This window comes from Peromyscus californicus, unplaced genomic scaffold (assembly GCF_007827085.1).
Source record: "Peromyscus californicus insignis strain IS unplaced genomic scaffold, ASM782708v3 Scaffold_4__1_contigs__length_199733344, whole genome shotgun sequence".
NCBI lineage: Eukaryota > Metazoa > Chordata > Mammalia > Rodentia > Cricetidae > Peromyscus > Peromyscus californicus.
The window spans coordinates 34571290-34595229 of NW_026294562.1; the positions used below are offsets into that span (position 1 = coordinate 34571290).

Genomic DNA, 23940 nt, shown 5'->3' on the forward strand with positions numbered 1-23940 from the left:
TTCTCCTTGAATGCAGAAAACATTTACATTGTCCCTTAGGAAGTTCATAATGCTCCTGACTTTCATTGGATTTTCCCAAATAGCTGGAATAAACAAACAAATATGTAATAATACTTATAAAGTAAAATATAGAAATAAAAACAATTAAGAATAAATAAAATTCTGCTTAATACATGTCTTCTGGCTGGTGACTTCTTTCTTAAGGTGTTCCAAATTCTTCAGACTTCATTGGTGATTTTCTGTCACATAGACATTTGACAGTGGAACAATATTTTAAAAGATATTGCCCATATTTTAAATGTTAATGAACTATGTTACCGTTACCCATCACGAGAGTATAATATAGACTTATTTGATACTCATAGGGTTCTTTGAGGTAGTTGAGTTCACCTTTATGATGATTAGTTCTCTGAATTAACAGTTTCTACAAAAGGTCTATCTCTTTAGGAAGAAAATTAGGGATCATTATCTATGAGTCTATATTCAAACTTCTAAAAATGGATGTTAATAGTAACTTTTGAGCATAAAGGTGTTTTATTTTGTGATATGGTACAGAAATTATTTCCATATGCATTTAATTAACAGTAATTCAGAAAAATTATTACATGCAAATTAAGTAAATAATCCCTTTCTAATAGAATCCAACTTGACTCTTTCCTTTTCCCCTTCTTTCCACACATTTGATGATGAAGCAGTATTTTATTTTATACCCATTCTCTGAGTATATTCTTTTTTTAAAAGAGTACTTATTTTTACTGTTGACCTGAATGTTTTTATGTGTACCACATGCATTTCTGGTGCCCAGAGAGGCAATAGGAGGACAGTGGATCCCCTGGAACTGAAGACGGTTGTAAGCTGCCATGTGGGTGCTGGTAACTTAAACCTAGGTGCTCTGGAAGAGCAGCCAGCACTCTTAACCGCACTGTATTCCCAGCCCCTTCCAGTGTTTTTTAAAGAATATTTATGCTACCAATCCATATTCATTATTTTCAATATGCTGTTATCATCCACATTAAAATGCAAGTGAAATTTCTATGTTTGGTACACAATACTGTGTTCCAGATATGGCTGAGGAGAGTTATGCTGCATACAGTGCTTTAGTCTGTTTTTGTTAACCTGGTGGCATCATGTCAACATTAACACCATAGACAACCAATAAATATTAAAAGAATTAGGATTTTTATGGCTTGTATTCTAACACAACCCTAGTCCCTAGAGCAGTGCTGTTATGTAATAGTAAATGCATACTAAATATTACCTAGTGGATGAATATCAGAAACAATAGAATGGGACAGACCCTTTCTTTAATCTTCTAGGGTTCCTTCCCCAATCACGTGATTGCCTGTTAGGAACTCATACATAGACTTTTTGATTTCTCTTTTTGTCCCCAAACATTCAATCAATGTATATGTATTAGTAGAGGGTTCTCTCTTAATGGCATTCTAACTGAAGGAAGAATATGTGGTTCAGTTTATAATTTCCCACATACATCTTTAAGATTAAGAGTAACTTTTTCCTTCTAGTCCAATTCTTTAAAAGTTGTACTCCAAAGTGATATGATTCATCTCTTTGCATTTTAGAATGTGCTTTGATTTTAGTTTTATAAAATTATTTTCATATACTACTTTTATGTGTGTATTTTATTTTTAATTTATATTTATGTGAAGATGCTGTTAATAATTTTATACAACTGCCTAAGTCCAGAGATTATCTAATTCTTTTAGTTACAGACTTTAGCTTATTTTGTACTCTGAGCTGTAATTAATATATATTTTCATTTAGTATTTGTATTATATCCAATTTAGGATTTTTTATTGTAAATTTCAACATAAAATTATTGTGAAATTAATTACTACTAGCATTTGCATAGTGCACTTAAGCATGAGTTTCTTTTTATTTCCACTTAAAGTGTATGAAAACCTCTAGGCATTTATGTTTTCAGAATTTCCACAATCTAGCAGACAATTGATTCATAATTCTTACAAGCTTAAGCTACTGAAATGTATTCAGCTTAAAAAAAAATCTTGGATTTTAGTCATTCACCAACCACTGACTTGGCTGTGTTGTAAATAAAAATTAATATAGGCCTGTCAAATGTATAACATAGGTGCACTGAACTTAAGTGAATCCTAATTGATAATAATCCATCTGTAATATGCCAAATGTTACATTTAGATGTTAATTGGACAGAACATTATCTATTTTTATTTGTCAATTAATGTTTCCCCTTAGGAAAAATAGGAACCATTCATCCTCTGTAATCTGTTCTGATTAATACAGATTAAATTCAAAGTTGAAAGATGCAGTTATCTTGCTTTCTGCCCTTAGATTAGTATATTTTGGTTCATTATTAGAAAAATTAGGTTTCAAATATAAAGGTCAAAAGTTTCTATGTTATTTCACAAGCTTTAAATTTTGTAAATATAACCACTTCATAAAATAGTTTATTAAAAGAATAAAATAAGAGAAACAGATAGTTGCTTTCTAAACTTCTAAATGTTAAGGGTATTGAATTCTAATGTCCAACTGCATTCTGTTAAAGGGAAAACAGCAAGAAACAATGTACCTTATAAGAGTCACTGGCAGCATGTGGGACATAACATCTTTTACATTATAGTACAGAAATGTAACTGCTAAGTTTCTGTAATAATAAAAAATAATGCTACCTAGTCCTATACTTTAGACTTAATACTGATTTATAATTTCATCATGTGTCAAAATCAGAAAATTAAATAGTAGTATGTAGAATGTAGATTAAATATTCCAGCTGTGTCTCCAAGTCTGTTCTGGCATATTCTAGATGATGTATTGCTTCTCGAGTAAGTCTCTTGGATAATAACCGTAGATGGTATGGACTTCATGGCAGCAGACCAGCCCCTCTATCTTCAGGGTTTGTTTCTGTTGACCCTCTTCTTTCCTCCCACATAGTCTCCATGCTTCTGCGAGGAATAAAGTGCCTCCTTTTGATGAGATGGAGGTAGAAACAAATGTAGTTTGCTATTGTCAAGTCCTAAGTCACCAAGACACCTGTCCTGGAACTTATAAACCAAACACAGTTGTATGTTGTGCAGTATGCATGTGTATAATTATTTGTGTGCTCACATTGGTAAATTCGTATTTTTTTTAAAAAAAACTAATTTAAAAGTAAAACATTTGGAGAGATATAAACAATATAGGAAGAATATAAGTTTTCAAAACAGGCCAAAATTTTTACTTGTATGTAAAAGGATTAAATAGCTATTCTGAAACAAAGCTCAATTTTCTCTGAATTCTCCAACTGTGGTGTGGGTAACAGCATTTAGGATTCTAAGTAGTTTATACCACCTTTTGCTATAAGTAAAGAAGACATTTTGCCACAAGGAAAGATTTATTTTTTACATATATAAAAATTGTTACTAAAATTGGCTTGATTTAACTCTCACACCCAACCACTGTTGGAGTTGAAGCATTTTATGGTGACCTTTGATTCTTATGCTAGCTTCCACTTTTATTAAATACACTGTTTAAATTTATCAAATATTTATATTTGCTTTTTCAAAATCTTTTATAAAATGTTTTATCTCTAAGATATCATCCTTGGCTGTGAGAAATGAGTAAGCTCATGTACCCAGTTATTTTTTACTTCTAAGTAGTTAAGTGTTATAATGATACTAGTATACAACTATTGTAGTATTGTTTCATTTGTATTGATTTATATATTTGTATTGATCTACTTTTATTTTTATACTATAATTATAAAGTTCACATTTTAAAATCGACTACTCCATTTCTGGGGGGAAATGTCCTTTAAGATTTTCTATATAAGTATCTGTCACCTGCTCATTATAAAAGGAAAGAACATTGGATCATTTCACTCCTCTTTCTTAATCATGTTATTAAGCCTTTTATGGACACACACATACACATGTGCCCACACACACACACACACCACTTTACTACTTTTAACTTTAATGTGTTTTATGATGTATACTTGTGTATATGAGAAATTTATTATATCATTTGCAACTGCTTAAAATATTTTCACTTTATACAAAATCCTTCCAAGAGCTTTTTTTTTTATTTTTAGTATTTCCTTGTTAACCCTTGATATCAAGGGTCTGTGTTTCTATTTTTAACATGTTAAAAATACCCAGAGAAGGCCGTTGTGTCTTGCTCAAACTAGCTCTAACTAGGCTGTAGCTCAGCCATATGCAATATGGTTCACATGGCTACTTGAATTCCACTTGAAGTCTTTCAAATCCTGATCATTTTACTGAGGCGCATGGATGAAATATGAGCCAGGTTTGTATTGCTGTATTTTGTCTTTCTTTCTTGTGTTTTATATTTTTAAATTCTTGAAATTTAAAAAAGGAAAACCTCTAAAGAAGCATGCCAGTCCACTGCTCTAAGTAGAGTACTGACTTTGACCTCAGTGACTTAATGCATGTGTGAGTTCACCTCTGATGTTTTATATTAAACAGATGCCTATATAGAACATATGCTGTGTGTTATTTTCAATACACAACACTCATTTTTGAAAACTTTTCTCTGGAAAACTTTTTATTGATATGGAGGTTAAAAATAAACACTATGAAAAAAATTACTTTATGACCTGTAATACTTTTCTGTCACTATAAAAAGGAGAGCTAATTTGTGTAATCTTTTTAGTGTTTTATAGTGTTGAATTATTAATGACACAATACATATTTAAAGTTTGTATATTCCTATAGATATGTGTTCCATAGGGAACTAGAATTCTTCCTGAACAGGACATAATTTTATTTTTACAAGTATCTTACATACTTTGTGGTATATTTCAAAGCCATTAGTTATTGCAAGTTTGATGATATGTTTGCTATTTAATGATTATTTAGGGATGTTTGAAATTGAAATGCTATGGAAAATTCAGTTGTTATAGTTTAAAAATAATTGAAACATTTTGATAATTTTTATAAGAAATCTGAAAGTTCTGGTTCCAAGTTTCATCAAAAGTCTTAGATGACATACATAAACTTAATAGATAAAATAGAATAATTCTTTGATTTACATGAATGTCCAGATCCTCATCACTTTTAGCCTTTAAGTAAATACCTAGAAGACAGGTAGATCCACATTCATCTTTGAATTATTTTACTTCGATAATTCACACTTAATTACAATCTGGGTTCAATGTTTGCTCTTTACTATTCCATTAATACATTCCATGAAGATGGTTGAGACAAATAATATAAAACATTTGCTTGTTTAATGGCCTGTTGGTCTAGAGTAATTAGGAAATAAGAATTAGAAACCACACTCAGGCATAGAGACAATATGTAAACTTGGGGAAATCATCTCCATTTATGTCACTTTTTCTGTAAGGAAGTAAATGAAAAAGTTGAAATTTAGTAACATATATATGATATATATAGAGAGATATATATAGATATATATATGCAGAGATCTTTCTTGTACATTCCAAATTTAAACATTTTTCAAAAAATAAAGTACAATATAAAACTTTAAAATGTAAGCCTTAGGTAGAAAAAACATTATTTACTACTTAGCATGGTAATGTGCCTTCTAAAATTTTGAGGAAAAAAGACACCTCAACTTTGAGGTAGAAAATTGAGATGATTGTAAAAATTATTGCCTTTTGTTATATAGAAGTTATTTGTAACGTCTAGTGGGTGTACTTCTTTGGAAGGAAGAATGACTAAATTTTGCCTATTTGCAACATTTGTCCCAGTAGATAATAATGTTATTGTATTATCTAGTGGTATTTGGAGATAAGTAAATTGAAACTCTGTAAAAAAGAATAAAATCTTAATCTAAAACCTCATATAATTAAGCCTGCTGTTTACATATTGTAACAAACCAACACCAAAGATAAATTAGATACCATATTACCAGGCTGAGGATATATTAGCTGCTATGTTGCCAGGCTTAGTAGAATGTTTTGTTTTATAACAATTATAAATAATTTGTTTATATTATTCATTTTGACCAGTGAATGCTGTTATTTGAATTCTTTAAAGAAGTATATGTCTCCACAATTATAGTCAATATAGGGAAAATTATTATCTCTACTTATGCTTGAAAATTTGAAGATAAGATACTGTCTAAACTGGTAACTGCTGTGACATTTCCCAGAGCTTAGAAAGTCAGATTTAGCAGCTTCTGGATAATCCCCGTTTATCCTAAGAGTTAATGAAGTACTTCCAAGTATTTGTACATACTGTATCTTGCCGAAGTTTTGGCAAATTACGTGAATTCTCTGCTTATTCTCTCTTATCTTAACAGCTCCAGTGGCTGTTGGACAATTATGAGACAGCAGAAGGAGTGAGCCTTCCAAGAAGCACGCTGTACAATCACTACCTTCGACACTGTCAGGAACACAAACTGGACCCAGTCAACGCTGCCTCTTTTGGAAAACTAATAAGGTCCATTTTTATGGGGCTACGGACTAGGAGATTAGGAACTAGGTTAGTACTGACAGTCAACATAATAGTTCGTCTTTCTTTATCAAATTACAGCCATGTTGTACAGTGAACAGAAATGTACTTGATTTCAGAAAACATGAAAGAGATAAATATAGAATGAAGTCACTTTATAAAGTCCATAGGAAAAGGAACATTTTTATTCAGTGAATATCACCAGACTGGTTTTCAAACTGCATAGAAATGAGAAGGGCAGCCTGTTCGTACAAGATTTGCACATGATACTTTTGAACGTTGTTATATACCACTGTCATTGCTTTTTGAAAATAAACCTATTAAACATGAATAAAGTGACATAGTAAATGGGAAACTAAGCACTTCCTTATTGTTTTAAAATACATTTAATTATTTTTATGAAAACTATTTTACTAGAAGAATAAGTTCAGGTGGAGGTTTCCAGTTTATTCTGTAATTCTGTAAATTACAAATTAAAGGAATTTATCTGATAAACTTGTGAAATGTGCATATTTGAAGTCCTTGCTAAAGGCCCTGTTTTGCCTTTTACTAGCCTTCTAATCCTTCTCGTCATTTCTCTTGCACTTGATTGTGAAAATTTCCACCTTAGAGACCAGTGATGTGACGGAGGGACTTTCAGTCTCATGGGTTTCTTTCCTTCAGAAACAATGGATGTTGTTTTCTAAGCTAGTATGGTGAAAAGAAAATTTAGAATCTTGGAGCTTCGTTTTCTCTATGGTTTCTACAAATTGAAAACTAATACTTTAAGCAGTTAGGGAAAATATATGAATTGGTTGGCTTTCTAAATCATACAGGAATTATATATAAAACATTAAACTAGAGATGCTGCACTGTACATTGGGTGATAGATCTTTAGTGATAAGTCACTGCCTCAAAGGCTTACGGTACAAAGGTTTTTTTTTTTTTTCCTCTCTGTAATACCCTAGTAATTAACATCATTACGAGTTTATGCTGAAAGGATAAGTGAATGTTTTCAGAGAGAAAAGACTAATCTGCCCCTAACCATCTCCAGAAACGTGGCTCAGATTCCCCATAGCAAACACAGTTTAACATGGGAAATGCATACCCATGTGCTCTAGCCTCCTTTCTGTTACTGTGATAAACAGTGTGACCAAAAACAACTTAGGGAGGAAAGAGTTTAACTGGTTTACACTAACAAGTCTCAGTCCATCATTGAGAGAAGTCGGGACCAGGAACTAAAGGCAGAAACCTGGAGGCCGGAACCATGGAAAAATGCTTCTTGCTGGCTAACTCACAGGCTCTTGACTACCTGCCTTTGCATAGTACCACTTCACACTGATCTGGACATGCCTGTATCAATTAAAAGTTATCCGCCCAGAGACATGCCTACAGGGCCATCTGATCTAGTCAGTTTCTCACTGAGGGCTTTCTTCTCAGGTGACCCAAGTAGAAAATAAAAGCTAAGTAGGAAACCATTTCTGTAGTATAATTTTTATAGAATGTGATGCCTTTATATATAAAGAATCAAAGAAATGAAAAATTGTGATTTTTATACTAACTCTGAAGAAGTGGACATTCCTGGAGAAGCATGATTGGGCAAAGTGATGTGATCTAAAATTATAAATAGGATGAAGGGTGGCCCAGGAAGGCCCTTCATTCAGATTCCATGCTGTGTCCTCAGACAAAAAGATACTCCTTTCCTCTAGATGGAGGAAGGCCCCTCTGTCATGAGGGTCCTAAGACCTACTTACAAAGGAATATCAGCTACATTTTATCACCCACTTCACGGGATAAGAAGTGAGAGCATTTTTTCTACTCCAGCACCTGTTTCTGCTGTTTTCGCTAATATTGAGTACCATATTTTGGGATAGTATGCCCAGTACCTCATTACTGTGTTAGTTTTAGGAGAGTTTGGATGTATTTGAACTGTGAATTTTTTCTTTTGCTTGCTTTGAAGCAAATGTGCAACTTTCAAATTGCCAGAGGTTCAGTTCTTTCATAAATATATTCTTTTGGTACTTCAAAAGGTAGTATATTTTAAATTGCAGAATGTGATTGTCTATTCAGACTGAAGAAACTAGCTTTCATTCCTTTGAAAAGAAGAACTTTTGTTTCTCTTGTATTTCCTCTCCCCCAAACCAGGAAAATCATTATTTGGAGACCTAACCTAGTATTTCCTAGCTGATGGCTCAGTAGTTACACATATGGTGCCAATATTTTGAAACTCTAGGCTTTAGTCAACATTCTAATAGCTGTATTGTTGTACTGCTTTTGTTACTGAAAAGGATTTCAATGGATCCTATTTTGAGGCTCTATTCAAACCTTGAAACACATCTTTAAAATAGAAAGGGACAAAATTGGGGTTGTTTGGGTTTGTCAATGAGTAGAATCCATATTCCACAAGTACATTCTGCAGTATTGCTGTTTTTTACTTTCGATTCCCTACCCCCAAGAAGTCTGTCTCCTAATTCTTTTAACATTATGTGTGGTGTTCGCAATTGAGTTGTAAGGAAAACCTAAATGAATGAGGAGGGAATAAATGCTGTGGGTTGAGTTTAAACAAATAGCATGTTAGGAAGCTGGGGGAATGCTAATAGAGAATGCTGATGGTATTAGGGATGAAATCTCAGAGATCCTTCTGCTGTGGGAACTGACGGCAGCTTTTCACTCTTCCTCCAAGGAATGAAAGGAAAATCAGTGTAGATCAAGAGGCAGATTCAATCTCAAGGTTTTTTGTTTGTTTTTAAGTGAACAGTCTGTAGAAACATTATGTGCCAACAAGATTGTCTAGTGAAATTATCCAAACCTGACCAAACCCACTTTTGGCACTTACATAAACAAAAAACAAATAAAACCATTGCATTTCTACCAAAGGCAATGCAAAGGGTATGTTTTGATAGAACCCATCTCCAAATTACATCTGACTGAGGATGACTCTGGGTATACTTCTCTTCCCTGTCCATTCCCAGTGGGATAAAAAGACCTACCTCTCATTCCACCCCATCCTAGTTTGTAAGAAACCGCATCTCAGAAGAAAACTATCAATTTATTTTGTCCATTTTCCCATGATTAATGCCTCCTGCTTCCTACCCTCCCTTTTCTCCCTACAGCCTCTAGTTTGTATAGAACACCACCAGGTGTGTTGGGGGTAGGTTTTATTGTAGGTTTTTGCTCTAATCTCAGTGGGTTTTATAAATAAGATCTAATCTCTCAAGTGGAAGGTCTTTCTCTGCAGGCAATTAGGTTTTTACTTCTATTTCATTTTCTTGAAAGTGCAGGGATTTGATGGTTTTAATGTCTCTTCAAATGTATGGCTCATCTAATGTATGTTTGTTAGTCTTGGAAGTCAAATTCTCTATTTTCATTAAAAATATTTAATCCACACACCACTTAAATTTCTCTTTGTAAATGAAAGAAAAAATTGGAAAAGCACTCACTGACATATTGCTATATATAGACTTGTGAAAAACTAGTCTCTCTGCAAGAATTTACATATTTAAAATGTTAATTTTGCAAGAATTTGCAAGTTCCATTCAGGATAAAAATTGTCATTTCTAATATCAAGCATGGTATTTTTCATGAACACTAAGAAGTTCCAAAATTTTTATTCCAGAAGGACTTGACCATTTTTAGAGGGGAATGTCCCAATCTTTTATGGTATATCTTATTAGTAAATTACAGATATGAATCAATAAAATCAATGATAAAATGTATTTTAAAAGATACATGTTAAGTACCTTCCTTTTTCGGTTTCAAAACATTAAATAATAAACCATCATAGCATCTAACAATGATATTATACCATCATTTCTAAATTAAACACACAATTAATACAAGACTATAGAATAAAGATTTTTCTTTTCTCTGTGTGTTTATGGCAAGTTGCTGTCTAGTGTACCATGATTTGTGCTGTGGTTGGATTGTGATTGGCTCTTTTCCAACCATTACCCCTTCTAAATTAAAGTTCAAATATATATTAGAAAATAAATTAATATGAGTGGGACAAATATCAGATAAATATTGAAGTGAACACTTATAGGAAATGTTACCCTTGAGGTGATTGTTTTGGGATCTTACTTTGATTTTTGGAATGTCACTATAGAAATAATAGATATCCAGAAAAGAGAAATCATAAATGTGAAATGTTCGTATAATGTTTTAACCAAATTTTCCTTTGTGAAGTTAATGGTTAATATTAGTCTTACTGACTTTTCGTGTTTCTATATTTATTGTTCTTTTACGAAGAGGAAACTCCAAGTACCATTACTATGGGATTCGTGTGAAGCCAGATTCTCCTCTTAACCGTCTACAAGAAGACATGCAGTATATGGCTATGAGACAGCAACCCATGCAGCAGAAGCAAAGGTAGATCTGTGTTATCTCGTGTCAAAGCTACACATATCTTAACTCCATAGGTTTTCTTGTTTCGAACAAACAAGTGTACAGGACTGCTGCTACCATTGACATGCTTTCACTGGGAATAGTGTTGAAGTATCATTTGGAATTTCAGTGCTCCTTTTTTCAGTGTTTAAAAAATAACTTATCCTCCAAATTGTCGGGCCCCTTTAAAGTTAAATGTGATGTCCCAAACTACTGTCCATACAGGGAAGTGACATACAAAGAGTAAGGAGTACACCCAGGCAAATGGCACCTTTGGAGAAACTTAACTTTAGTGTTCATGAGACATGCTATTCTTAAATTTTTCAGATCATTTTTCAAGTATTATTTATTATATATTGCAAGCATGAGTGTGTATGAGCAAGAGACAATGCGTCTAGGCATGTCTGTGTGATGTATTTGTGAGGGTGGGTAGGTGGAGGTCAGAGAATAATTTTCAGCATTTGGTTCTCTTCTTCCACCATGAGTTCTGTCTGATAAGGTCATCAGGCATGCACAGCATGCAGCTTTACCTTGTGAGCCATTCTGCCCATCCCATCTAATTCTTTTTGATCAAGTCTAAGTTCTTGTAGGATCTTTGGGACTTCTTACATTTTCTTGGAATCTAATCTTCATGAACATAGAATTGTAGACATTAGAGATTTAATAGCTCATACATTCATGGATGGATGGCTGCATGGGTAGATGAATACATGGGTGGATGAATGAATGGGTGGATGCAGAGGTGGATGGATGATAGAATTATATTTCTTGGAATTAAAAAAAAAACAACTCTGTCTGGTCTATGCTCATAATCCTTGACAATCAAAGTATTAGCAGCCATGTTTTCAAATATCTCACAAAGGTTAAATGGAATATATATACCATTAGTTTTTAAACCAAGAGCCTTCCTGTCACTTATGACTCTGTCACAATTTATAGTAAATAAAAATTCAAGAAGTCTCTCTCTTTACTAGTGGAGCTTACCTATGCTCTGTAGTTGCAACTGTTCTTTCCAACTGAAGTGGTAGAAGTAACTAGGAGAAAGGTATGATTTTACTAGGTTCTTCATCAATCTAGTAGTTATTTGTGTAGGAAGATCTCATCCATACTGGTGTAGTACACAGTATGACTTCTAAGTCATAGAAAGACAATGTCACATAATAGATTTTCCTCTGGTCAGTAAACATGGATTGAAGTTCTACTGTGTGCTGGGCTCTAAATTCAAAGACAAGACAGTATCTACCTTTGAAAAGACAAAGAGTGTGAGGAATGAGGGGGGTAAAGTAGGGCAATATGTTGTGCAAAACTTCAGGTTTAATCAAAGAACTATAGAATACAGATTAATTGAACAAACTCTGGGAGAAGGAGGACTAGGAAACTTCATAGAGAATGTGCTATTTGAGTAGGGGCTAGGAGTGAGAAAAATAAGGACTACCTAGGCAGAAGAGAAGTGTTCACATAAGCACATGAGGTGGAGGTTGATGTTGTTGGCAGTGGTCCATGATTTGATTAAGTTACTATTGCAGAAGGAGAATTGAAAAGATGCTAAGGTGCTTAATAAGAGATAAAATTTACCTAGTAGGTTGAGGCATATAATAAAGGATTTAGGTTTACATGAAAGCAATGTTTGGTTTTGTGTGTGTGTAAAAAATAGCTTTAAAGCTATTTAAAGCTTTGAAGCAAAACAATGAAATTCTGGTTTTTTCTAGAGAGATGTCTTTTTTATTTGGTGCAAGACATATTTAATAGGAAGAGACTGGTGGTAAGGACTCTTGCTAAGTCATTTCAGCAAAGTCATAATTTTCAGTGTGTCCTAGCCTGGAGATGCAATTCAAGGCTGTCCATCATAGAAGAATTTTTAACCCACAGATTCTCAGTTTTGCTTTTAGTTGCCAGTTATTTTTAGCTGTAGATAGAAAAATGAATTTAAAAGGACTGAAAAAAATAACAAAATAAAAGATAGATTAGTACCATATGTGGTAGTGATAGTTTATATGTTATAATAAACTGTTACAATCTTAAGCCTTTTTTTGTTTTTCCACTTATTAAGAACATAATTTATAAAATTTGCTTTCTGATGTGATCTCTGTCCCAAAGTACAGCAGCAATACAGAGTGAGATAATGATGAAATCAAGAAATAACATACTCAAACATAAATATTAACAAAAGCCTGATAAATTGTACCTAGGGAAAGCCAGTTTTCCTGTCTTTTACCTATGATTTACCTTCCTGTGATTTACCTATGAGGAAATCTAGTAAATTCACATAAAATGCAAGCTTTCTAAAGACAGTCTTTATAAAAAGCAAAAACTATCTCTATTTTTCTTTTTTCCTTTTTTTTAAAAATTATGTTCCTATTGAACAGACTCCAGAGCTGTAAAGGTTAAGGAGCCATGAAAACCTTTGATATATGTCTCTAGGTGGTGATAATTGTTATAAGAAAAAGATACAATGTGAACATGTTTATGGAGATGTAAAATTCTTATTATATGAATAAAATCTGCCAATACCAATGTCTTGTGCTTTCTTATGAATGAAGAGCATTAGAATACCAAAGAAGTACTCAATTTATAGCTTTTTTTTTTTTTTTTTGAAACTGGGTCTCCCTATATAGTCTCAGCTGGTCTGAAACTTAACATGCAGCCCAGGCTGGTGTAACTAGAGTTTTCCTGCCTTGCCCAGAGTCAGGACAAATCTTTGTCACCCGCCAGTCCCACAGCTGCTCAGACCCAACCAAGTAAACACGGAGACTTCTATTGCTTACAAACTGTATGGCCATGGCAGACTTCTTGCTAACTGTTCTTATATCTTAAATTAATCCATTTCCATAAATCTATACCTTGCCACATGGCTCGTGGCTTACCGGCATCTTCACATGCTGCTTGTCATGGCGGCGGCTGGCAGTGACTCCTTCTGCCTTCCTGTTCTTTCTTTTCTCCTCTCTGTTAGTCCCGCCTATACTTCCTGCCTAGCCACTGGCCAATCAGTGTTTTATTTATTGACCAATCAGAGCAATTTGACATACAGATCATCCCACAGCAGGCTGGCTTAAAACTCACAGAGATCTTCTTGCCTCTGCTTCCTAAGTACTGGGATTAAAGGTGTGCACAACTCCTGGCTTCGCTCTTACTCTTCAAATGGCATCCTGATGAATGATGGCAGTGTTGTTGTTAAGTACGCAGACTTTGTACAGGGATACTCAAGGGGCTTCAGCTTGCTGAAGGAGCATATCCACTGTACACAATTTCTTTCCTTTTGTCTGGATGTAAGGGTCACATTAAGAGTATTTTTGAAAATGATGAAAAATAATTATTTTCATCATTTATTTGATAAGTTTTTCATGTCTGGATGATTCCAAGATTCGAATGAGTTTAATGAAATTAAAATTTATGTAAGAAAATGTACACTCATAAAACTACAAATGGTATGTGAAAGGTTTAAAATATAACAGGTAGTGGTATTTAATATTTCAACATATTCAGATTAAATACCTCATGATTCATTGATTGCATATGTAGTTCCATATCTTCTATGGTTTAAACTGCAGGTTGCACATGATTTTTGTAATTAGAAGTCAAGTATATGTGTTGAATGTTTTGATAATTTAAGTTTGGGCATTCAATTTTATACATCTGGTTTGAAAACTGGAGAGGGCAATAGAGATGATTTCCACTTCTGTGTAAATCAGATGCCTTTCAAGGCTACCATGTGGGACATAACCATGCATCAAGCAATAAAGTAAGAGTTCTGGTTGAGAAGCAGATATGACAGATATATTTTCCCATATTTGAAAGATGAATCTATCTTCAAACCATATATCTATAGTAAAGGGACAGACTAGATAGCCTCTTTGATGCAAAAGCAAGCATGGGGTGTAGCCACTGACATAAAAAGCATTGTAAGTAGTCAGAGTGTTCTGTTTCCTGGAGGCTTTCTCGGTACCATGATCTGTGGAATACAGTGAACGGACAGATGAACTAGACACTCCCATCAGCACATCTTTGCTATCACGCTAATGATCAGAGTTACAGTAACAAAGTACCATAAACTGCCTTTGAAAATAGTGTTAACTATGGTTAATCAAAAGCAGAAAAATGTGTAATGTGTAAAATACCTTCTGTTGAAAATAAACTTTACACTTAAATGAGGAAATCTCCAGTTTTTAAGGAAATTTACTCATATCCTAATTGCTTACCCTAATTTAGACAACACATAGGTCATCAAGCAGCAAAAGAAAGAGAGTAACAGTTTTAAGGTCTACAAACTATGTAAAAAATGTTTGTTGCTGTGTATCTTTAGCATTTAAAGAAATATATAGGAAACCTTGACATTTATATTTTAGCTGCTCTTCCATATCCTTGTTTCAGAACTGGTGGAAAGAAGCCACGTGCTTTTGACAGTGTGTCTGACCATGTCTGATTGCAGTAGCCACTCTCAAAATACAAAAATACATTTATGATTTATCAACAATCTCATGCAATTGTCAGTTGCTTACAAAATAAGCACATCACATGTAGAAGAGAGCATAGGATGACAGGAAGGTAGGAAGAAAAGATCACTCAGTTGCTAAGTAAATGATATCTGTGTAAGATAGACAACTCATCATATATCAACCTGATCAAGAACAGACCCTCTCATCTTCATTCTTGTATGAAATCTATCCTTGAAGACACAAGTAACCCAAACAAACAAAAAAATCCATACATTTACAAGAAAAGTTGAGAGCCAAGTATGGTGGTTCATGCCCCCCCCCCACTGTCTTCCTTCCACTCCCCAATGTCCCTTCCTTTCCCTCTCCCTTACACATGGAAACTTAAGCAAAAGAATTGCTCTAAACTCAAGCACAACCTCAGCTACATAGTGAGAGCTCTTCAGAAAGTACACACAGGGCAAAATCACAGTACAGTGAGTATGTTTTAACTAAGGGCGAAATGTGTCACATACCCTTTTGAATGGTCTCTTGCTAGCAAGAGGCGTCTAAAAGGAAGAGCCTTTATGATGGTGGAGGAAGATGAGAAAGGTCTGGTAGAAAGGGGACAGACAGCAAGACTCCTTTTACTTCTGATGTGAGGGAGGACATCCAAAGATGTTTGTCATTGGAGCTTTCTTAATGTCAGGAGCTTGGGACAGGTGAAACAAAAACTTTCTATTTAAACTAGAGGATAAAGTGACCACAGGCTGTCTTGGTACTCAGGCTGTTTTGGTACTTCTATTGATGTATGACATCATAACCACTAGCTTCAGTTTCTTCATTTTAAAATGGAAACGAACTTCAGAGATCATTTTATAGTTTTAGTGGAGAAATAAAAGATTTTATAGTTGGAAACACTCCAGTGTTACTCTTCTTCATGATATCGCTCTGTTATAAGCACTACAGAAAACTCTTTAAAAAATAGTCCTTTGCAGTTTTGGAGGAGTAGGCACACGCAAAATGTAGTGAGTGTGTCTTCTTTATGCTTCAAGGATAAACAAGGATAGTTTCCAGCTTTGATTCATGTTACTAGTTCATCATACTTTTCCTGGACCACAGATTCTCTGGGTTTATTACAGAGCTAAGCTTGGAGGACTGTGTCATTCCTCTGAGGTGGGTAACAGTGAAGTTATCATCAGTATGCCAATGGACGAGTTCATGATGTCATGATCACGTGTTCCACTGAAGTCAAGAGGATCATAAAGAACCACTCCTCAGGAATTCTTGAACTCAAGGAATGTACACAAAGTCTAATAAGTAGTCATAGTCACCACCTAGTACTGCTCTCAATGTTTGTTAAACTTTAAAATGAACCTCATTTTATATGATAAATCATCTGGCAATTATATTGTAATTTACTTACGAGAAACTAACCCTATTAATTGCGCTTTATACAAGAATCTCCCCAATTCATTTTTTTCCTAGACAGGGCCTCAGGTGCTTTTAGTTTTTGTTGACATCAGGTGGAGCAGGATTGTAATTCTCTAAATAAAGAAGAGATGGTGGGTATATTTTTAGTATCTGTGTAACAGAAAGGGCTAGCTGTAAATGAAAGAAGTGCCACACTCACATGTATGCAGCCATGGACACACATGCACAAAAACACACATACACAAATTGATACTAATGTTTGTACAAATCCCACTGTTCTAGGCTTCTAACTATAAGTTACTGATGCTAAGAGGGCTCAGTAAAAACTCCAAGAAATTAGGCTTGCTTTTTTCAACGTTACATCCTCAACACCTAGAAAACCACATTCTTCTAAAATATGAATGACCCACTTCATTCGTTCTCATTTGAGACAACTACCCCATTTGAACTTAATTTGTATTATTTCTTGCATTATTGCAAATGTAAAAGTAGTAGGTAGCCAAGTATTCTGAGTTACCAAGAAGAATAGAAATGAAATCCTATCTTTAGTCAGCAAGGTTGGTGTTATAAGTCATTTAAATATTTAGTGTGACTTCTAAGTCTCATTTACTCTTCTAAAAGTATGGATCTCTTCACATTCACTATTTTCTTCTGATTCATTCATGTTTATGTCACCTAGCTCATTTCCAATATCAATCTAAAAGCCCTCAGGCAATTTTTCCAAAGAGAATTATAAGAAACCAGTAGAAAAATCTAACCTCTTGCTATTATTGCTAGCTAGGCATTTTTTAATTTGTTCTTGCAAATTACTTTCATACTTTCAGAAATTATAAATACAAATAATTATTGCCTATTATAGTTCTTATGTTGACTTTTGCTTGGGAATTTTTCAGCAGCTTTGAAAGGACTTTTCCAAATGTTTCATTTGGTGTGTTGAAAACTCTTTCCAGTAATGATGACAATGTAATGCTCTCTGCCTTCCACTGGACTGCAAGGATGTCTGTGCTTGTGAGATTATTGACAGACTATTGCTTCTACAGTAGAGCACAGCTGTCCAAGCCCTAAATAACAGCTACAGCTAACCCCATGGGGGCAGATTCCTAACAATTTTCCAAGTTTTCTGTGTTAGTGACAGGTTTCAAGCATACACTCAGCTATTAAGACATCAGAGTGTCTTTCATTTCTTAATCATTAGCAATGTTCGCTCTGATTGCCCATGGAGTTGCAAGCTGTTAAAATGATCATTTGCTCCTTACTAATTTTGAAACCAAGAGCTGTTGCCTCCTTTAATAAAATGTCCGTCTCGCCTATGAACATGCATAACTCAATGCCCCTGAGTCTACTATGAGAAAAGTTAACCTAGAAGTAATTTGCAAAGTAAATGGGGTTACATGAGGGTATAGTTCTAAGTACTGAAGAGCTCATTATTTCAACAGGATTCAATATACAAGTTTGTTAGTGGTATGTTTTCAATCAATTTTCTCTACCTTTTACAATGTAGTATTTTTGGTGATTATTTAATGAAGAGAAAAGTGAGGTAAAAGATTCAAAATTCATCTTTTAATAATAAAAGGATAGTTGAATTTTCAACAGAATTAAGATAATGTAGAATTATTATGTTAGATCAATAAAATATTTAAAAAAATTTAGAATATTATGTTTATTATGTTTCACCTGGCTAAAACTGAGCCTGCACAGGACCATATCACATGTAGTACTCAATTAATGCTTGATAAATTGATCTAATATGTGTTACGATCAATTTATAGTATGATCTTGACCAATCATTTAAAGTTAGTGCATATTACAGGAAAAATTAAAATTTATGGATTTTTTGGGAAATATGTGCTGTCTAATGTTGGATATATTTCTACAACATGGGACTAAAGGTGTCTGTTTTGAGATAAGATGTTCCTGTGGACTAGGTCTGTACAAGCTACTTAGAAAATCTCTTAGAAGTAAAACTAGCTCCAAGCCCCATTCTCAAAGACTATTGAGTAGCTGATGCATAAGGCTAGGTTTTTGTGGGAACTTCCTAGATGTTGATGACAAAGCTTCAGAATGACCAATATATGTCATCCTTAGCCATCTCTTCTAGGAAGAATCAGCAATCACAAGTATTTGTCTAGTCTCTATTGAGTGTGACTGTCTTGGTCCTCCTGCTTTGGAAAAACCCAGGCAGCTGAGGTAATTGATGGGTATTTCCCTTAGAATCAAGAGAATGAACATCTGGTCTTCCTGAATCCCAAATTTCTGACTTTGAGGATTTCCTCTAAGCACTGACCCAACGCTAGACAGCAATACACTGTGAATATGCCGCTGTGAAGTCATTGCTTTAGACACAACAAGGGAAGCAAAAGTTAGTTCTATAGAGAGGCTCTTTCACACATCCATGCTCACACTAACCCTCTTGGCCATGAGCCATCCCATCCATTACTGGTGTCATTCTTCATGGCACAAACCTCTCCTGGAATTTGTCCCCAGACCTTTCAGCCTGGGGCACAGAGTTTCTGGCTTGCCTGGTCTCCATTACTATGAAAGAGAAGTATGTAAAGGACATCTTGTCTGTATTTCAACCCACTGTTTATTCTCCTATTGTTACTCTTATGATTATAATGAGAACACTCATTTCCCAATTCTAACTGTATTTTCTGGTTTTCTTCTTTTTTTTTCTATGTATTGACTCAAAGTATTTTTAGAATGTATATGTATATTACTTCTTTCCTCCCATAAGCTGTTTTCATGCATTTTCTGTCTTCTACATATATTGTATACCCCAAATTAGTACCTCCAACTCAATAACATTATTAGTATACAGTCAAGTGTTAATTGTAATTCATTGTGGTTTGACTGCATATTTTAAGAAGTGATATCCTTTTATTTTAGAGACCTCCACTGCTTATGGTACTGGTCAACTCTGTCTTCCTAAGGAAGCAAATAACTTTGCTTTTAGGTGGGAGGTTTGCTAAGCACTTTGTAAAGGTAGACTGTGATGTAGCGTGTGTCCTTGGAAAATGTGCAAGGGAAATAGCTATCATTTCCTTTCAGGTTGAATTCACTTGCCCTTCAAATTCATGTCTTTCGGACTGAATGCTGTGTAGAACAAAAGAGCATGATTAAGAATAGTTAGACAAAATCACAGTCCCTGCATAATCCACCATTAAAACTTAATAACTTTGAATCTCTAGGAAATATTGCCAGTTTAAATCATTCAAATTTATTTTCATCTAAGATAATGTACTTAACCATGAGCAACCATGTTTAAACAAATAGAGGATTTTATTTTTCACATGAATTTTTGTGTCTGAAAAAGTTCAGCTAAAATCATATTAAACCCTGAATGAGTGAATGAATGAGGAAACAAACAAAACTTTCCTGAGCATGAAACCATTCAAGTCTTATAGCACAAAATGGCAAGCCCACTCCTGCCCCGCACAGGTCCCAGGCCACCCGCTGAGAGACATTCCTAAACTCCTCTAACATGATCCATATGGAGGAGAGGCATCAGGAGTGACACTCTTGGAGCAGAAGGCTTTCCCACTAACTGAAAAACCAGGTCGTATTCCTTTTGATCACTGGAGAACAGCAACCAGTATTTTATGCTTGAGAAGGCTATCACTAAAGCTATAATGAGGATGATGTTTCCTGTTCCCTCTCTCATCCTCTGTCCTCTGACTTTCTTTTTCAGTGACTGAATCAGAGCATTACTTGGATGGTGTTGACTAGGTCCAATCACTATCTTTAGACAAAATTGAGACATCTTTAAGTTGTCCTTTTCAGGTGTTAGGGACATTGACATTAATAATGACCATATATCAGGGTGGTGAAAATGCTAAGTTCTTTTTTTTTTTTAAGTGCAGTTAGAAATAGGAGGATTGAAAGACAAACACTGTAATGTGAATGAAGATATTCTAGATAATTAACTTCATGATATTTAGTTTTTGCATTTTTTTTAATGTCTGAAATGAAGAAAAGTACATTTTGAAGAAAAGAAAAATATACTTACTGCATACTAGCCTGTGCTTGCTTGTCTGGGGAGATTTGCAGAGGCTGTTGGTGGTGGTCCTGGGCTGTACTGGTGCTGATGCCTGTGGTGGTGTAGTGGTGCTGCTGTTGATGATGGTGGTGTCAGTAATGGTGGTACTGCTGGTGGTGCTGGTGGTAAGGATGGGGTGGTGGTATGGTGATGTTTGTGCTGGTGGTACGGATACTGGTGGTGGTGGTGATGCTGGTGGTGATGGTGCTGGTGGTGATGTGGGTGCTGGTGGTGATGGTGATAGTGGTGAGGCAGTCGTGCTGATGCTTGTGGGATGTTGGTGGTTTGATGGTGGTGCCAATGTTTGTGGTCATGACGATGGTAGTGTTGCTGCTGGTGGTAAGGATGGTGTGGTGGTGTGGTGATGGTTGTGCTGGTGGTATGGTTCTGGTAAAGTAGTGATGTGATGATGGTTGTGACATTTGGCCTCTAAGAAGTCTGGTTTTTTTTTCCACTATAGTACATTTTCTCTATCTTAGTAGCAAAGAATGTATATAAAGTTTAGAACTAGGGCCTAAAAGCATATTGTTCTCTGACTTTGATTTCTTTTTGTGTGTATAATTTCTTTCCTGTTCTTGTGGGGAGCCAGGGCCTTGTGCTTGCTAGTCAAGTGCCCTAACACTGAGTTAAATCCCACTGAGTCCTCTTATCTCTAATTAGATAAACTAGGTTTGTAGATGAATTCTTATTTTGTTGCAAACTGAAGCTTCTGGCATTTATATTTGCAGCTGTTGATAAGAATCAAAGGAGATGAATGTGTTGAGATGCATAAGTGACTTTAGGAAATATGAAGAGCAGTATGATAAGATTTATAAATTGATCTTATTTTAAATATATTAACTGAAAGGCCCTCATTTCTTTGCAAACTCTTTGATCTTGGTTCAGAGTCAAGTTCCAGTGTATTTACATTTTTTACCATAAGCCAATGGCCACTGCAAGTTACTTTTACAATATGTACTGTGACGATAGGCATGAGCATCTTTGCCTCTGTTGTCCAAAGAAATGCCTCATAATTCTTTCGTTCTTACATCAATTTCTGGATATTTGCAAATGAATTTCTTTCTGATTGCTCTTCCCCTTTTTCTTTTTACAATTGGAAAAAAGTGTCTGTACATGATTTCATGAGAGTATCAAGAAGAAACATTTGGCAACTTTCTTGAGACATTGACAGAACTAGATTAAAACTGAACGCCATAAAAGTTTGGGTAGTACAATAAAGCAAGGAATAATTTGGTTTGTTTGTTTTTTCCCGTCTAATATTTTTAGGTACAAGCCTATGCAGAAAGTGGATGGGGTTGCAGATGGTTTCACAGGAAGTGGCCAACAGACAGGCACATCTGTTGAGCAAACTGTAATTGCCCAAAGTCAACATCATCAACAGTTTTTAGGTATGTTAAGGTGTAATGCATAGTTGCATAGTAGTTGCTATTAGGATTTTGCAGAGAACAATAGTAGTCTCTTCTCCAAGTAGAATGTCTTCAGATGTTAACTCCATATAAAGGGGGAGGTGATTTTGTGCTGAAACTATAACATTAAATGATAGTTCTAGTTCATCTTTATTCAAATATTAAGCTATATAGAATCTTGAATGCATCTGCCTTAAAAGGTCAGGGCTATGAAAGTGTTCTCAAGAGTTTATATTACAGTTGGCTTTTGTGATCAAAATCATGTTGTGTTTACTTGAGAAATAATGTCCAGTACCAAAGAATTCTCATTTCCTGTGTACAAAGTTACATATCCATAGTCTTAGATTAGAAAAATTATAAACATTTTAAATAATTTATTCTTTTAAATTGATTACAATGCTTCCTGTTTGAATATTTATGCTATAGCCAGAGAAGCAAAAGTGGTAGTTCAGTTGCTAGCTGTTCCATAGATGAATATGCATCGTCTCCAAACAGTGGGCCAATATGAAAAGATGCTATTGGGGTGTATGTGTACACACACAGGTGTGTGTTTATGTATCTGTGTGCATGTGTGTGTCTCTGTGTGTGTGTGCTTATGCGTATGTACATGTATGTGTCTGCGTGTATGTGCTTATGTGTGTGTGCATGGGTGTCTGCGTGTGTGTGCGTGTGTGTGTGTGTTTTTGTGTACTTGCCAATAGAAACAGCTGGAATAGACTTTCAAGTTAGAACACTCCTGAGCTTGACACTGCTATGGCAGCATTTCCTAAACCAAAGTGCCCATATGTAATCTTATGGACCATCGAGCTTGAAAACACTATAACTTTTTATTTTGTAGCTGTAGTTGAGTTGTAATATGCAAAAAATTTAAAAACAGGGATACACAGAGAAACCCTGTCTCAAAAAAAAATTAGGTTTCCTAGAACTTAGAAATTAATATTATTCTTCGTTTAATTTTGACTTTATGGTAAGGAACTCACCAAAGTACATTACTAATTGTCCAGGACTAATGAGAAAAAGAGAGAAAGAGAAAAAATGAGAGAGAGTGTGTGTGATGTATGAATTATAGTGTCATCAAGAGAGGGCAATAGCAAGTGTCATAGTCATTTGAATGCAGAAGTATATTTGGGCAGGTGGCCACCAAGAAGAGCAGATTGGTGTAGGTGTTATACTCAGAAGACTTATCTACAGCAATTGACACCATGTTCATGTGTGAGAGATGATTGGATTATAGGGTAGCATCATCCATCACATCAAATTAATGTTGTTAATTTAATGTTATTTTTTAACTTTTTGGCTTTTAGTTTTATAGCCTTCATTTTATGATTATGTAAAAGGTATGAACATAATGGATTTAAGGCTATGTTTATTTTTATGAGGTTGGATAGCACAATAATAAAAATAACTAAAATCACTACTGGCAAGCTCAGGTTGTTTTTCTTTTACTAAGAACCTATCCAGTGCCCAGTTTAATTAGAGTAAAGCTTAGTTTATTTGAAATTCACAAATACACTCCATTCATTCCTATGATACATGCTGATAATGTTACTAAGTCTGGCTAGAAAATATTAATTTGAAAGTTAGTGATCTTTGGCACTCTGATCTCCAAATTTTCTTTCCTTTTTAGTCTTCTGAAAATTTCCCTCATTAATCTGTAATTGACACCATCCACAATAGCTTTTTTCTGTTGTGTTGTCATGGTAACAGATGCATCTCGAGCACTTCCAGAGTTTGGAGAAGTTGAAATCTCTTCTCTGCCAGATGGTACTACCTTTGAGGATATCAAGTCACTGCAGAGTCTTTATCGAGAGCACTGTGAGGTAAGACCTTCAAACATAGTCTGAGCACATGCTACATTTTGCCACATAACTTGTTAAAAA

General features: G+C 34.7%; 1 protein-coding gene across 14 annotated transcripts in view; it reads left to right on the forward strand.

Annotated features, from left to right (window-relative positions):
• Rfx3 (regulatory factor X3) overlaps positions 1–23940 on the forward strand; it is a 268551-nt gene that overhangs the window by 190816 nt on the left and 53795 nt on the right. For all 14 annotated transcript variants that reach the window (XM_052713326.1, XM_052713331.1, XM_052713337.1 and 11 more), the window contains 4 exons: positions 6262–6443; positions 10641–10760; positions 21921–22042; positions 23768–23880. In XM_052713326.1, coding sequence (XP_052569286.1) covers positions 6262–6443; positions 10641–10760; positions 21921–22042; positions 23768–23880 — 537 coding nt within the window. The remainder of the gene's footprint in view (positions 1–6261; positions 6444–10640; positions 10761–21920; positions 22043–23767; positions 23881–23940) is intronic.